The sequence below is a fragment of the Rhinolophus sinicus genome, linkage group LG05, assembly GCF_036562045.2.
Source record: "Rhinolophus sinicus isolate RSC01 linkage group LG05, ASM3656204v1, whole genome shotgun sequence".
In the NCBI taxonomy this organism is placed as follows: domain Eukaryota; kingdom Metazoa; phylum Chordata; class Mammalia; order Chiroptera; family Rhinolophidae; genus Rhinolophus; species Rhinolophus sinicus.
Window position 1 is genome coordinate 169,374,844 of NC_133755.1, and position 17,199 is coordinate 169,392,042.

Genomic DNA, 17,199 nt, shown 5'->3' on the forward strand with positions numbered 1-17,199 from the left:
TAACAACAAAATTAAAATAAAATGTAACAACAAAACTGAAAACTGACGTTTCCTGCTGCCTTAGATTTTAGCCAAGAGAAAACTACTTATGAATGATTTGAGGGTGGAGTTAACTTTTAAGGACATTTATTGCTTTTACCAATTTGTATAGATTTAAAAATAGAATTAATCCATAAAAGGTGACTTAATTTACTAAATGCATAGATAACTCTATCTACTCATATCTTTTGATTTTAATGTTCAATTCAGATAGGTTAGAGATTACCCAATATTGAACAGAGGAGTTTTATATTCCACTTGTTTTAAGAGATGATCCTGACATTCTAGCTTATGCTTTATATTCCTCCCTCCAACGTTAATGCATAATGAGTTTAATGTCAGCCAATCTAGTCAGCACTAGGTCACTGATTATATGCCACATTATTTGTTTGGTATTGAAAGAGTTTTATCTCATTGAGTGTTGCATTAGGACTGGAAGAGAAACTACTACTAGAGCTGTAGGAGCATTACCACTGTTAGGTGAATGAAAATGACAAATTAAAGAGAGAATTACATCTGAATTTCAAGTCTTATTAGTTATAATGGGCTATTAGTAATGGTAAAATCTTCTGTATTATTGAATGCAAATTGTGTTTGAAACACTGTGCTAGACATAGTAGGGATGTCAAAATGAATAAACCTTACTTTCAGTGACCTTATAGACAAGTAATTTTTTTAAAGTATCATAATAGAGATGCAGGCAATGTACTTGAGAGTACCAGAGAGAATCAGTTTTGTGGGGAAGGTAATGTTTTCACTGAGCCTTGAAAGATAGAATTCTTTAGAGAGAGGGGTAGGAGTATTTCTAAGTTATGGAAATAAAAATTGCGAGCACTCCATTGTGCCTAGAGAAGAGGGGGGTACAGAGGGATACGACGAGCGACGGAGTTGTGTCATACATGCTTTCGAATATCAGGTGAAGGGGTTTAATTTCATGCAGTAGGAAATGAGAATCCACTGAAGATTTAGCGTTGGTGCACTTAAAGCAGTGAGTCTTTTGAAAAGCTGACTGGTAGAGTGAGTGTTGCTTGATAAAGTTAGAGATGAGGCAGTAGCAATACCGAATAAAGGACAACACTTATTATTATATGTGTCAGGCATGTGTGAAGAGTTTTACCTGCAATTGCTCATTTAATCCTCACTCTAGGGATGTTGCAAGACGTGATTGAAATAATACATGTTAAGTGCTGAGCCGTAGTGGTTATACTATAAGCTCAAAGAAAAGTTTCTTGTCCACCTGTTATGTATGATAACTTTCTATAAGAGTATTTGTTGTATTTATTGGGAGACTCTTAAGCTTAAGATAGTAACAATAAACTTATTTTTCTACTACCCCTTACCTCTTTTAAACATTTAAACCATCTCATTGGTGGATGAGTACTACTTACTCAGTGTAAGGACTGTGTATTAGTTGACATTGAGTTAGCCTTTTGATGAAAGGAAAAAGGCACCTGGCCTTTTTTTTGTTTTAAACAGTAGGTCATAAATTAGGAGACAAAGCATAGAGATAGTTAGTCATGGACCTAAACATATAAGCCCATAGATAACATTTAAATTACGACATAGCCGTAGATCTCATCTGTCAAGCATCCTGAAAATTGATCATTGTTACAGCTGTTAACTATGTCAGTAACAGTTTCAACATAGATAACATAGCCTTTCAGTTATTTGAAAGTTCATGTAGTTGGCTAAGTACAGGTACTTTGAAATAACTCATTTCATTCCACTGTTACTCTCCTACCCACATATCAGAATACAAGTAATGTTATGTAGAAATATATAGGAAATAATTTTATAGGGGAAATATTCTGCTCTACTTGATCTCAATTGTTTGTGATTAATTATACAAGTAATACATGAATATATATTCTTTTAAAGAAAAAAACGAAAACATAACAGAGATGACTAAATCTCCTTGGACCATCTTTCATCCATGGGTCCTTTTACCCAACCCCCTCTTCAAAATAATTAGTGATAGCTTTTCAGAACCTTTCCTCTGCATTCATATAAAAATATCTGTTTAAAATGTATCTGTTTTTTGGTATCTTTTTAAAAAAAATACAAAGGGTATTATTTACATACATGGATTTTGCATCCTTTTTCATTCAGTAATGTCTTATAGGTCTTTCCGTGTAATTATTTGTATATCTTACTCCACATAAAAAAGAGAGAGAGAGAGAGAAAGAAAACAGCTACATGGTATTCCTTAGTGTTACCATACAATAATTTATTTATTCATTTCTCGATGGACATTCAGGTGGTTTTCAGTAATACACACTGAGTTGACCATTCTTGTATGCTCCTCTTTAAACACGTGTTTGTCTCTAGATTAGATGCTTTAATTTATATAGACATGGGTAGAGAGATGGACTCTGGTACTTTATTATTAGTGACAAATTTCATTAACCCATCTCACAACTGATTGCAGTAGCAGTGGGTAGTGACACCACAGTTGTGAACACTGGCTTAGAACACTGATCTGCTACTGACTTAGTTGAAACTGGATATCTCTCTTAATATGTCGCTCCATGATTCTCTTACGTTAAAAAAAAAATGGTGTAACATTTGTCTTCTCTGCTTCCTGTGTGGGGAGGATAAAATGAGATAACGCATATGTGCGATAAGAAGTACAATATAAATATGAATTCTACTAGATTATAATCTCAGAAGCAGGAACTATATTTTATTCATCTTTGCATATTTAGAGCAATATTGCTTGGCATGTAGTGGGCGACGTTTGTGGAATGGATCCCAGAAATGGTGAACCAAAAAGTGGATATCTATGAGAAAGTTCCAGACCAGTAGAATTTTCTTAGATGTATCTTTTACATTATCTGAAATCTGTGTATTTTGCAGTGAAAATTTCCTACCTTTTCAACCTTATTTCATTTCCCTGCTATACTACAGCCATAATTTCTCACATTTGTCATGTTCTTTCATGGCCTTTTCCCCAACACAGTTGTCAGTGATGTCCTGCAAGACTTTTAGCATTCATCTCTTATGACTAAGCTCAAGCACGCACTAGAGTCTTTGTGAAGTTTCTCCTGCCTGTCCTAATTCCTAAATTTTAGGCATTTCTTTCTCTTGACCTTCATTGCAGCTTGTATACCTCTAAATGGCACAGACTGAATGTTGCTGTGAATGCATGCCTGTGTCTGGGACTTAGTGGAATGTCACAGAACCAGGCAGGGCCTAGAACTTGAAAGATAAATTATCTGAATTGAGAAAGGGAGAGGCACGTTGTTTTTGCTGACTTGCGGGATGCAGCATGCATGGTGCAGAGGAGGGCAGTTGCGATCTTCCATGATATGACCCTACCTACCCTAATTCTTCAGCTTCATCTTGCATCACACATTCTCCCTGTAGTTTCCCAAACTTACCATGCTCTTTTACTCCTTTAAGTCTTTCCCCAGGCAACTGCTTGTGTCTGAAATATTCTTTCCCTCTCACCTATCCACTTAGTGAACACATTTTTATCCTCCAAAACCCAGCTTAGCTGTCACCTTCTTTAATGTATCCTTTCCTTAAATCCTCCCCTTACCTCAGAATTCACTGGTCCCTCCTTGTTTCCCTTGTATACTGCATATTTCATCTGTGACAACTCAGTTACTACATTTATTTGTTGATATATTTGTCTTCTAAAATATAAAGTTTTTGAACATAGGCAACTATGCTTTTATTAATTTTAATATTTTCAGTATCCATTGTATAGAGTATGTAGTAAGCACTCAAGTTTATTGAGTAAGCAATATGTATATAATACTTATAAAAAATATATAAAATAATACATTAGAAAATATTTCATAAATAAAAATGTTAAGTAGATGATCACTTTTTTATAGTTTATATTTCATTAGAAAAGTCTTCCTAGATTTACGGATAAGTATTGTAGGATGAGATTTCTGGTTCTTTTTTATTCAGTTATACAATTTCAAATATTAAATTGAATATTCACCAAGGGTATCTATAATTGTTTGGAGAAACGTAAGATAGATTTATATATAATAAATCTGAGATATGAGTTTATGTACAGTTCTGAGATTATTTTTGACCATCTAACAAAAAATTCATTCACCATAACTATAGTAAGACTAACAGCCAACTATACAACAGTTTCACAGTGTTAGATTTGAAAGACTTGCACATACTTAAAAAAATTATTGTATCATACATACTGTATTTTAGAAACTTGATTCAGTTTAATATGTTTTACCAGTTTTAACTTTGCTCACTTTGAATTCTGAGTACTAGTATAGTAATGAAATGTTTTGTTTAAATGTTTTCCATTGCATATAGATTTTTATATATTTTCTTTGTTAGCAGGATTAGCAGTCTCCTGATTCACCACAGTTGTCAAATTACCAATCAGGTGTTTTTGTATAATTTAAAAACTGCTAATTTAACTTTTTGTTAGTTATTAAAGGATTTAAGAGATCAATAATAACTATCCATTTACACTATGTCTAATTTATGCACTTAATCTTTACTCTCCCGGTACATTAACACACAGCTAGCAGCTGGTCATCAGTCTACTCTGAGGAAAAGTCAGCTTGACATTAGAGGGTCATGACATTGGAAAGAAGATGGGCAAAGTTTTATGAGATGAGCAGCAAAACATAGGGCCAAGAAGAGATTGATACTGCATGGGGATCAGTTGGTGAAACTTCTCATAACTTTCTCTGCATCTTCATATCAAGATGCCATTTTAGATTAATATTTTAACCAAATTATAATTTTCACATGTCATTGAGTTCATTGATTCATTACAAAAGTTTATGGTTGTTGTAAGATGAAAATTGGTTCTTTCGAGTGCTTTCGTTATCTTTCCCCTTTTTTCCCATAAATAGGAACTTATTGTCATGTTTAGATCATGTTTTTTAAAGATAATACTTATGCACAGGGTGGATTATCCAGAAATTATAGTGGGGGGCAGGGGGCACTGAATGGTAACTTTGTTTTCTTTCATAAAGCCTTAATGTATTGGAAAATAATAATGGGCTATGAATTGGAAAATACACAAAAAGGTAGTTAGTTATATAATATGTTTTGATGAATTATAACCATTCTGTCTTAGATTTGTTGCACTTTTCTTGATCCTTAGAAAATGGTAGCACTCACCACAAAACCACAGTGCATAAATTGCCAAGTGTGGCTGACTTGCACATTCCTTTTAGAAGAACTTATTACTGGTAAGCCTTTTAACCGTAAGAAATGGTCAACATTCATGGACTTGAGGCAGTATTAAATGAGAAAATTGGGAAATTTTCTTTTTAATAGAACGTAGTATGGATTATTGTTTCTTCAACTATTAATGTTTATTGTTTTTCTTTAGAAAGTAAATTATTATAGGCTTGTAAAGTTGAGAACCCATTTTTTGGTAACGTGATCCTTTGCTCCGTTCAAGCTTTTAAATAACACTAAATCTGAATATAATAGTTAAAGTAAGTAACATTTAGATGATAGTTAAAGTAAGTAACATTTAGATGATTTGGTATGTTTCTATTTTTTTTTTATTTTTTTGCAAATAACTGGTTAACTATGTAAAATGATTCAATATGACAGCTGTTTTATGCTAAAGATTATGCTAAAGATGGAGTGTAATTATCTTGTTTTTAATCTTAAATGGTGATAGTATTTGAATTTCAGATTTTTAATTACATAGCTTTAATTCTTGTACTTTAACTCTTAGGAAAATAAGTGATACAGATTTTGGGGGAAAAGTTTGCTTTGCCTTCGTTAAGTTGTAACAAATATAAATTGTAAATATAAATTCTATTCTATATAAATATAACTTCTATGTAAGTTCTAAATATAAGTTCTATTCTAAATATAAATTCTATTGTAAATATAATTCTAACAATTTTCTTTTAAAAGCAATTTTGAAATTTTCCATGTTCAATTGATGACATTTGTAAATTCTTTTAAAGTTAATCAAATGTGAAGTGCATCAGCTATTACCTAACTGGCAATTAATGAGATACTTATATAATACATCAATAATGTAATAGATGTTTAAAATAGAGTATGTAATTAGGGAAGTAATACGATTTTTTTCCTGTTTAATCCTAAAATCTTAAGAGGCTGAAAAGTTTCAAAACTTTAATTTTTAAAATTATAACATCATTCAGCTATTTTTATTCCATATGAATACATCTTTCTATGATGAAGATATTCTTTAAGAATAACTCACTGCACAGTCTGATAATGTCAGCCAATCCACAGAACAGACACATTATAATTAGTAATAAGAAACTTAACATCATATTGACAACCAAACAGATTAAGTTGAAACATTCTGCCTTCCTATTAGGCATCCTGGGGAAGTCAGTATCAAGAGTTGTTGAGGTCAGAGGGGCTTTGCAGTACAGACAGTTCTGTTAAAATTTGACATATGTTGCTTCCAAAAATCACCATGCTTTGCAAATTGTAAAAAAAAAAAGAGAGAGAGAGCAAGAGAGAAGAAGAACCCACAGGGCTTGTGGAAAAAATTGAATTTGGGGTACAACACTCAAAAACTTCATCAATGAATATTTTTAAAAGATAGGAACCTTAAAAAACCATGGTAGTGTATTTTTTTTTTGGTAGTGTATTTTTATAAATGTTAAATGGTTCAGAAATATGTAAATACTTATATAATATTTATCCAAATAAATATTGTTCTTTGCTCTGAAAAAGCCTGAAGTTTGCTTATGGAAGTGAGCGTCGATGTGGCAGATTGTTATTGTGAAGTAGTCAAAGAAGGGTTTTCTGAAATCAGAAGGAAAGTTGTCACACAAGATGTGGATAAGTGTAACTGACTGCACGCAGATGCAGTGAGCTGAAAGTAGCTAGCAGATAGATGTTTGAGGTGCGTTGTATTTACATGTTGTGTATTCATATGTAGCTTTGTTTCTGCTGAGTATGGGTTTCTTTATTCACCTAGTGTTTATCACAGACAGAATCACAGCAAAATCCACTTAGTGCTCACATTGTTTCCTAATATATCAATTGCATTGGAATAGATTTGCAGTGTCAAAACTAGATTGCTATCTCGCCATACACCAAAATTAACTCAGAATGAATCAGAAACCTAAATATAAGACCTAAAACAATAAATTGCAAAGAAGAAAACATAGATAATGAACTTAAGAATCTTGATCTTAGCGAAGATTTCAAAGGCAAGGGAAGTAAAAGCAAAAATAAATGAATGGAACTTACCAAAGTAAAAAACTTCTGCACAGCAAAAAAAACCATAAACAAAGAGGCAACCAACCAAATGGGAGAAGATATTTGCAAACAGCACCTCCAATGAGGGACTAATATCCAAAATACAGAGGATGCCAAAAAAATGTATACACATTTTAATAAAGGGGAAAACTATTAAAATTCTAATACTCAATATATACTGATAACAAAAGATGAATACAAGTCACGTTTGACTTCTGCAATTACAAGAGGTGCTCAAAGTGGTTACCATCAGCGTCCAGACACTTCTGATTACGGGGAACTACTGCTTGAGCAATGTTAACCAGTGTCCATTTGTATACATTTTTTTGGCACCCCCAGTATATAAAGAACTCATACAACTCCAACAAAAAACAATCCAATTTAAAAGTGGGCAGAGGACCTGAATTGACACTTCTCCCAAGAAGACATACAAATAAATGGCCAACATATATGAAAAAATGCTCAACTTCACTAGCTATTAGGGCGATACAAATCAAAACCACAATGAGATACCACCTCACACCTGTTGGAATGGGTATTATCAACAAGACAAGTAATAAGAAGTGTTAAAGAGGTTGCGGAGAAAAAGGAACCTTCATACACTACTGGTGGGAATGTAAATTGGTACAGCCACTATGGAAAACAGTATGGAGATTCCTCAGAAACTGAAGACTAGAATTACCATATGACCCAGCAGTCCGTCTTCTGAGTCTCTACCCCAAAAATCAGAAAACTTTTATCCACAAAGATATATGCACGTACCCCAGTGTTCATTGCAGCATAATTTACAATGGCCAAGACATGGAACAACCAAAGTATCCTTCGATAGATGATTGGATGAAGATGTGGTACATATATACAATGGAATATTATTACTCAGCCATAAGAAAAGGTGAAATACTGCCATTTGCAACAACGTGGATGTATCTCGAGATTATCATGCTAAGTGAAATAAGTCAGAAAAAGTTGAGAACCATATGATTTTTGCTCGTGGGATATAAAACTGAAAGCAAACGAACAAGACAAACAAGCAAAAACTCATAGACACAGACAACAGTTTAGAGGTTACCAGAGGGTAAGGGGGGGAGGTAAAAAAGGAAAGGGGGGGTCAAATATATGGTGATAAAAGGAGATTTGGGTGTTGAACACATAATGCAATATATAGATGTAGAAATATACACTTGATACATATATAATTTTATTAACCAATGTCACCCCAGTAAATTTAATTTAAAAAGAAAAAAACAAAGCATTATAGCAGCAGTGACTTATACCTGAGAGTTAGGAAAACACTTTAGTTTGGAGGGATATATACTTCTTTTTTTACAGTAGTCTTTAAAATCTAGATGTATTCTCATGGGTATTTAGAGATTTATTGCAACAAATATGTACTAAGCATCTACTACTTTCCATACACTTTCTCAGTATTTAGGATATAGCAGTGAACAATGTAGTCTCTGTACTTTGGAAGTAACGTTACTTGTTTAAAGAATTTGTTTATTGCCAAAGGTTGGTGTTAAGAGGTAAAATTGGACAGGTGTGTGAAAGAGGAAGTCTAGCAAGGATTCTACTGGACAGCAAGGTTTTTCTCTAACCTCTTAAATTACATACTTTTCCTAGGGTCCTATCCAACTCAAGATTCCAATAGTCACAGAAAAGATTGTCATCTATAGATGTTACTATGGAAACCAGAATTAAATTTTAGGATCGTATATACAAGTATGTTCAAATGGGAAGACCTCCTTACCTTCTCCCTAAGCTAAAGGAGACCCATAATGCAGTTGAGAAGTGAATTTTAGTTTTATATATTTCATCTTATTTCTCTTAGACATTCAACATGAACTATGTTTTTGTTAAAAGGATTAAAAAATGTGTTCCAGTTACATTTAATCACGTAAGAATGGGGCAAAGATAAAAGATGTGTATAGTTTTACATAATACTGAAACGTCAGTGTCAATGTACGCCAAGGCCTTCTGTCATAAAGGCCACTAAACACTTGGAACCTTTGTTGGCCTTTCTCGTCTTCTCCTGTAACTACTCCCCACCCAGAACTCCTTTTTCACAATCCCCTTCTTTCCTCCTGTCCCTCCTTCCTTCTAGCCAGACAGGTGACTGACTCACTGTTCCAGAATCTTTCTAGTGTTTGGTTGCCTTGCTTCATACTTTAACCTTCTTATTTCAATACCCATGATTCAAGACTGCCCCTCTCAGCCCAGACCATGGCACCTATAGCACAGTTTATACCCCTTATCTGGCACTTATGTACAACCCAGTATTGTTTGGCTTTTCAGGCAGCTTTGTCCAGTTCCCCCGTTACACAAGTTATTTGTCTGCATACATGGAAAAGGAAGAGCTCAGCTGTTCAATCAACTCCTTCAATATTCTGCAACCAGAGTAGCATACAGCCCTGTTTGCTAAGGTTTTGTTCTTTGTACTTTGTGGAAATTCATAATATTTAGAATAAATAAATATTTGGATTTATTTGCTCCAGGCTAAGCAGGTGCAGGTCAATTAACTTGCGCTGTGTTGTCACTAACCCTTGACAATTCTTTGAGTTGTTTTCTCCATTTTACAAAGAAGAAATAATATTATTACTGGATACATTTACATGAGCTATTTTATTTCTTGTGGACTTACTGTGTTCTTTTTCATTATCTTACCTGTATTTCTCATTTAATTCTCATAATCATATGAGGTAGCTGGCTACTCTATCATCACCATTTTATAGATAAGGAAACTGAGGCACAGAGAAGTTAAATGATTTGCCCAAAAAGACACTGCAAGTAAAGGGCGGATTAAATTTTGTAAATAAATGAACACAAATTATAGCATCCTAAAATTTATACTTAACCAGCCATCATTATGTTTCAAATACTGTACACTTCATATACATTTCCTCATTTAATTGATGCATATTATTAAATGAGACAGTGTCCACTAATGTAGAATTGAGGTTGAAATACTTAGCAATGTTAGGTTATCTCTGTTTTTAACTATTAGCATATTGTTCTGCCAGAAAATTTTAGAAACAAATGGCTAAAGTAGAGCACTGTTTCTTTAAATTCTACTCTTAGGAAATTCTACTCTTTAGGAAAGTTTTAAGGCTGTGTATCAGTGATATTTAATTTATTCACTAAATTTTTAATAAGATTTTAATAGTAAAAGCCAATACTTTGACTATAAAGTGTGATTTTTATTTTCTCAAAAGAGTGGTCATTTTGTATCTTTTCATAGGAAATGTCTCCATTTATTAGAAAGAATTTCCAGATTAAGTTACAAGGTATTTCTTGGCTTTCCTTTTGAATGTAAGTAGATACCTGTTTGTTTGTTTCAGTAATGTGTTTAGTTGTAAAACGTACCCACACAGACAGTTAAATATAGTTATTTTGCCTTGTCCTTAAAGTTTACTTTTGCTGGATATAGAATGTAGGCTGTATGTCTGTCTTCCTTTTCAGCACTTAGAATATGTCATGTCACTATTTTCTGGCCTCCATTGTTTGATGATGAGAAGCCAACATTCATTCGATTGTTGTTCCTGTGTGCCATTTCTTTGGCTGCTTTCAAGATTTTCTTTTTCTGTGATTTTCAGCAGTTTGACTGTTACTCCTGTGTGAGGTTTTCTTTGGCTTTTCCTATTTAGGATTTGCTGATCTTCTTGATCAAGATCTTTTTGTTTTTGTTCTGTTTTGTGTGTTTTTTTAAACAATCTCTGGTCAATTTTATTAAAGAAAAATTTTCCATGGATTACTTCTCACTAATCTGTTCTGGCATGCTTCTAATGATACCAGAGTTCCCTGAGTCAATGATAGCCAGTTTGCATACTCTAGTATATTCCACATGCTATGCCAATTCAGTATTATTGCCACTGTAATGATGGTCACCAGTTTTGGCCAACATGACATACATAATGCTCTGTTTCAGATTTCCTCAAAGCTGGGCAGTTGTAGGTAAGGATGACCAGTTTTACTTTGCCTTGTCTGATCATTTTTAGAGTTGGCTTTTATCCCAGCAGGTACTTTGCACTTTTCATAAGGAGTGGGGGCTGTAGCTGATCAACTCCACTGACTTTTTTGTCGTCTTTGCAGCCACCATTATCCTGCCTTAGGTACAGGATGGTCCCCAACCAAGAGCAGCCACCACAATATCTGGGGAACCCATCAAGATCTTTTACTAATCTGCATCTTTTACTAATTTGTGGAAGATTTTAGCCATTATTTCTTTAAATACTCTTTTCTACCCCATTCTCTCTCCCCTGTCCTTCTGGATCTCCAATTACAGGTATGTTAGAATTTCTGATATTTTCCCACAAGTCCCTGAGGTTCTGTACACCTCTGACCCAATTTTTTTTTTTCTCCATCCTTCAGGTTGTAATAATTTCTTTTGCTTTGTCTTCAAGTTCACTGACTCTTCTGTCATTTCCAATCTTTGGTTAATCCATCCAGTGATTTTTTTTTTTTTTATTTCAGACATTTTATTTCACTTCATGAATTTGCATTTGGTTCTTTTTTTTTTTTTTTTTTTTTCAATATACTCCCCCCACCCCTCCTACCCCAATAGACCCAGGCATATTTGCCCTTACTCCTTGAGCATAGTTAAAATAACTGCTTTAAAATCCTTACGATGTAATTCCAGCATCTGGGTCATTGGGCTTGGTCTCCGTTGGTTGCATTTTCTCTTGAGTATGGGTCAATTTTTCCTGTTTCTTATGTATAATTTAGATTGTATCCTAAGCATTACGAATGACACGTTGTAGAGACTGTAAGTTCTATGATGTTCCTCCAATGACTATTGATGTTTGGTTGGTTTGTTTGCTTGCTTGCTTCTTTGTTTTAGGCAGTCAACTTGGCTGAACTCAAACTACAGACGGAAATCTCAATTCCATTATTTTAGCCACAGCCTGGCTGCTTGGAATCGCTCACATATGTGTAGTTTATTGATCAGAGATGTGTGCAGAATGCGTAGAATTTGGTGCTTTTCTTTCTGTGATTTACTTAGTAGGTTGTGGTTATGCCAAAATCTATCCTTTGGTTCATTAATCAAGTAAGACTACAGCTTCTCTGTTTAGGTTTTAGCTATCCGCACCAACTGGGGCCTGCTCTCTAGCTAAAAGCCATTAAAAAAACTGAAAATCACCCCTTCTTCTTCTCCACACCCCCAGCACCACCATCACCATCAGCCCATTGTTGTTTCTGCCTTCTGCCTTCAAGTAGTTGTTTTTTTAATACTTTGTTGTTTGTAGTTGTACTTGGTGAGAGAGTTGGTCCAGTAGGAACTACTTAGCCATTAGGGGACATAGAACCCCTAAAATACAATTGTACATTTGAACAATTTCCTCATTTGTGTACTTGATAGTCTTCATTAGAAAAGCAAGCAAATGTGATGAGTTTTTTAAGGAACTTTAGAGATTTCTGAATATGTTTCAATAATGGAATAAGTTGAAATTTATTTGCATGATTCATCTTTTAAATAATAAAAGTGATCCTGAATTAGACTGAGCATTTACTTATTTGCTTCTTCCTCAAATTATACATTTCCAAATCTAGATCATTGGAAATTTGTTTTGAAGCAAGGTAATATGAAGAAACAATACAGTAAAACCTTCATTTTATCAAATGTTGCATCTTTGACCTAGATCCTGGGGACACAGCAGTCAACTTCAAAGTTCTTGATCCTGTGGCGCTAACATTTTGAGGATAGATAAACAATAAATAAGTATATGTCAGGTATTGATAAATATTACAGAGAAAAAGCAGGGTATGAGAATGTGATGGGAGCGTAGACACATGGCATTATTTTAGATAGAGATTGATCAGGGAAGCTGTCTCTGAGGAAGTGATGTTTGATCAGAGACCTTAAGTAAGAGCCTTGTGAGTATCTGAGGGAAAAGTGTTCCAGGCACAAGGAGCGTCAAGTCCAAAAGTCCTAAGGGAGGAATGAGATTGACTTCTTTTGAGAACTAACCAGAACTGAAGGAGCTCAGTTTAGAACTGAGGGAACAAGGAGAGTGAGAGGAGATGAAGTCCGAGGAGCCTTATGTTGTAGGGTTTGAGCAGGGGAATGATTGCTCTGATTTACTTTTCACAAAGATCACTCCGTTCTAATAGAGTCAGCGTGCAGGTGGAGCAGAGAGTGAAGGCAGGGAGGACCAGTTAGACCTTTGTTTTCAATTTAGGTGAATTAAGATGGTGACTTAGACAAAGATAGTAACAGAAGTGTGGAAAGTGGTAAGATTCAGAATCTTTTTTTGCAAATACAGCCAACAAGATATGATGATGGATTAGATATGGAACGTTAGAGAAGGAGCAACTGGATGAATGATGTTACTATTTACTGAGATGAAAAAGACTGGGAAAGGGTTGGTTTGGATGGGGGGAAATTAAAAGTTTGATTGTGGACATACTAAGAATTTTAGGTATCCAGAGGGTATGTCAGGTAGGCAGCAGGCGATGTTAGTCTGGAACTCATGGGAGAGAACTCCCTTGGCGTTGGAGATAGAAATTTGCAAAGCCTCGTTTAATGTAGTCTGTTTGGATGAGATTACCTTGAGGAGGAGTGTAGATATAGCTGAAAAGAAACCCTAGATGTGCATCCATAGCCCACCAACATTTAGATGTCCAGAAGAGGAAGAGGATGTGACAAAGAAAGCTGAAAAGAGCTGCCAGTGGGTAGGAAGAAAACCAGAAGAGTATAAATCTCAGAAGCCAAGGGAAGAAATTGTTTTAAAAATGCAGGGGCGGCTGCAGAGAGGTCAGGTAAGGTGAGGGCTGAGGACTGCCCTTCAGGTTGGACAACCCGAGAGTCTATGACGGCTTTGAGAAGTGTGGTTTCAGTGGCAAAAAACTGTGATTGGGGTAGGTTTAAAAGCGATTAGGAGGAAGGAAATGAAGACACTTAAGTAAATGCAAATTTTCAGTGAGTTTTAACCCAAAACAGGGAAGGGGAAGAGAAATGAGCTCTTATAGCTTGAGTGAAGTCAAGGGTGTCAGTACTGTTGCATGTTTGTCACGCCTTAAATTACTTTTGAGTATCGTTTACTAATTTTCAGTACTTCTGTCCTGCAAGCCTTTTGTAGGAACACTACTTTGAGTGCTAAAATGTGTGTGTGTGTGTGTGTGTGTGTGTGTGTGTGTTACATAGAAATAGATTTGGGAAATCTAGAATGCAAACACCTTGGTTTGGCAGTGCTTAACCTGTGAGCTGGAACCAAGCTAATGTCACATAAACAAAAGAATTCAGTAAAATTTAATCAAAGGATAATTAAAAAGCTGAAAGGCTTTACTATGCATGATACCTAAGTGAGCTTTTATTCTGTTGAGGACTCGAGTTCTCAGCAGAATAAAAATGTACTCAAAATTTACTCAAAAATATTTAGTATCTACTGTTATTCTGAAAACTGTTTACAGAGTGCAAGGTACACAATAATGGACCAAAGAGACCTATATTCCTATATTCATGCAGTTTACAGACTTATTTTTTTAAGCTTATGTTAACAAGGTTAAAAGAGAAATACTACAGATAAGAAATTTGTTTTAAATGGATTGTCTTATTGTTAAATTTATTCTAAAGTCAAATGTATTTTAATTATTAAGCAAATGCCATGATTTTAAATATATTAATATACTATTTAGATTTAATATGCTTATATACCATTTATATCCCAAAGAGGCTTTCAAGATTCAACATGATTTACATTAGGAATGAAAATAAGGTAGATAGTTTCATCTTGGCCACACATTAGAATCATTTGAGGAACTTTTAAAAATCCATATGCCCAGGCTGCTGACCAGCCAATTAAATCAGAACCTCTGGGGTTGGGGCCAAGCATTAGTGTTTTTTAAATACTAATTTAATAGAAACACAGGATGAAAGGCTACTAAACCCCTGAGAATGAATTGATTACACACTTAAGGATTAAGTATATCTGAAAATTAAGAGAAATATCAAATGTGTTGGGTTATAGATCATTTTTAAATAAAGCATACAAAGTCATTTGTAGAACCAAACTTTTTCAGGATCTGAATTGTATGTGAAGTAAATAAGAATTACTCCCCTCAGGCTGTCCTGTAATCATTAATAAAAATATTAGTAAAATTATTCATTTTCCCCTTTTAAAAGAATGAGGGAAGACCACCTTGACAATAATTTCTTATTTGAATGTTTTTTGGCATAATCATTATAAAGCATACGAATACATAGGAATTAGATAGACAATTTAAAGTTTGCCATCAGGAGTTATAAACTGAAAATATAATATAAATATATGGAAACCATTGTAGTACTAAATATTTTTATAGTTTATATTAAGTGTTAGGTAATAACATACATTAAGCACCATACCCTTTTGTACTGAAATTTTAAATCCACAAAAATATTCATTCTATAATCAGTTCTCATTAAAATTTTTTTTCTTTCTTTCACAGAAAATGCTTGGACAGAAGAGATGAGTACTATTTCCACTAAGGCCTAGAATTGCCTACTGTACAAGTAGTCCTGATCAGGCAATATACGAATGGCCCAAGGAAGCCACCAAATTGATTTTCAGGTTTTACATGACCTGCGACAAAAATTCCCTGAAGTACCTGAAGTTGTTGTATCCAGGTGCATGTTACAGGTCAGTGTTCAATGATTTCTGAATTTATTAATACAAACCGGGTATTTTTCTAAACATTGGAAGAAAACTCTTTTATCTTCTTGTTGGCATTAATGAGCTATGATCAAAAGAGATGAGCTTTGGTGTCTGATAGTCACATGGCCTTTAACAAGTTATTTAGGCTCTGTACGCCATCTGTAATATGGACAGCACCTACCTTGTAAAGTAGATGTGAGGATTAAATGAGATCCCAATATAAAGCATTGATACATGGTTTACACTTGCTATGAGCTTGATTTACTTTCTCCCCTCCTATTTTGCCAGAATTCCAGACCTTCATATGAAAGTGAGAAAATCATTAAATAGGAGTCAGGACTCTTGGGTTCTAATCCTAAATAGGCATCCCAAGCATATTTGGCAAGTACTATGTGCTTTCTTATCTGTAAAATGAAGGAAATTAGCTAGACAATGCCTAAGGTCCCAATTCTAAAGAAAAAAAGGTTTTATATACGTGTATTCTTAATTTAATCTGTAAGTTTTCCAATTAATATCACTAAACACCTAATAAATTATTACATGCTTCTCAGTATGTACAATTTTAGAAATCCATAATTCTAAGTATTTAGTGATAGTTGTGCCTTCTCATTTGATTCAACTGGAAATCTTTCTATCAAAAACTATTATTCCACTGTTAAAATAGAGATATAAAATAGTAATTTGGGCTCAGATATATTTACTCTTCATAAATTATGTTTAAAGTTTGAAATTGTATGAAATTTTTAAAGACTCAGTATCTATACCTGATATCAAGTGACTCCATTTTGTTAACGCCCTTATCACCTTTTATCTGTATATTTAATTGGTGCCTTTATTCTAACCTACTTTTGGTCTCTCCCATCCATCCTTCTCACTCTGCCAAAGTGTCTTTCTAAATGCAGATTTTATCATACGTTTACCTGGTTAGACCTCATTATTGTTCCCCATACCTTCAGAATAAAGTTCAAGTACCTAGACTTGGGAACCCTACGTGTGTGGTCGGAAATCCTGCCTCCTGCAGCCTGATCTCGCGTCCAGTCCTTCTTCCTCACAGCCTGTGTCATCCTCAGCTGATTGGAATTCTCCAAACATGCCTGCCTCTTTATATTGTAGTGTTTAAAAGCGTATGTTTTGAGTTAATAATATTGTATTATATACTTGAAATTTGCTAAAAGAGTAGATCTTAAGTGTTCTCACCACCAAAAAAAAAAGTTGACTCTGAGGTGGTAGATATGTTAATTAACTTGATTGTGGTAATTTCACAATATATACATATATTAAATCATCACATTGTACATCTAAAAAAAATCACATTGGGCAACCTGAA

The 17,199-nt window shown here is 34.3% G+C and overlaps 1 protein-coding gene and 1 pseudogene across 5 annotated transcripts in view; one reads left to right on the forward strand and one right to left on the reverse strand.

The window, feature by feature from the left end:
- The window catches only part of TAB2 (TGF-beta activated kinase 1 (MAP3K7) binding protein 2), a 77,313-nt gene that overhangs the window by 25,556 nt on the left and 34,558 nt on the right, over positions 1 to 17,199 (forward strand). For 4 of the 5 annotated variants that reach the window (XM_074333696.1, XM_019746946.2, XM_019746944.2 and 1 more), the window contains one exon: positions 15,667 to 15,857. The exons of the other annotated variant lie outside the window; for it this stretch is intronic. In XM_074333696.1, the coding sequence (XP_074189797.1) occupies positions 15,756 to 15,857 (102 nt within the window). In that variant the 5' untranslated portion in view covers positions 15,667 to 15,755. The remainder of the gene's footprint in view (positions 1 to 15,666; positions 15,858 to 17,199) is intronic. 5 annotated transcript variants of the gene reach the window in all.
- LOC141571911 (large ribosomal subunit protein eL30 pseudogene) lies at positions 10,477 to 11,587 on the reverse strand (annotated as a pseudogene).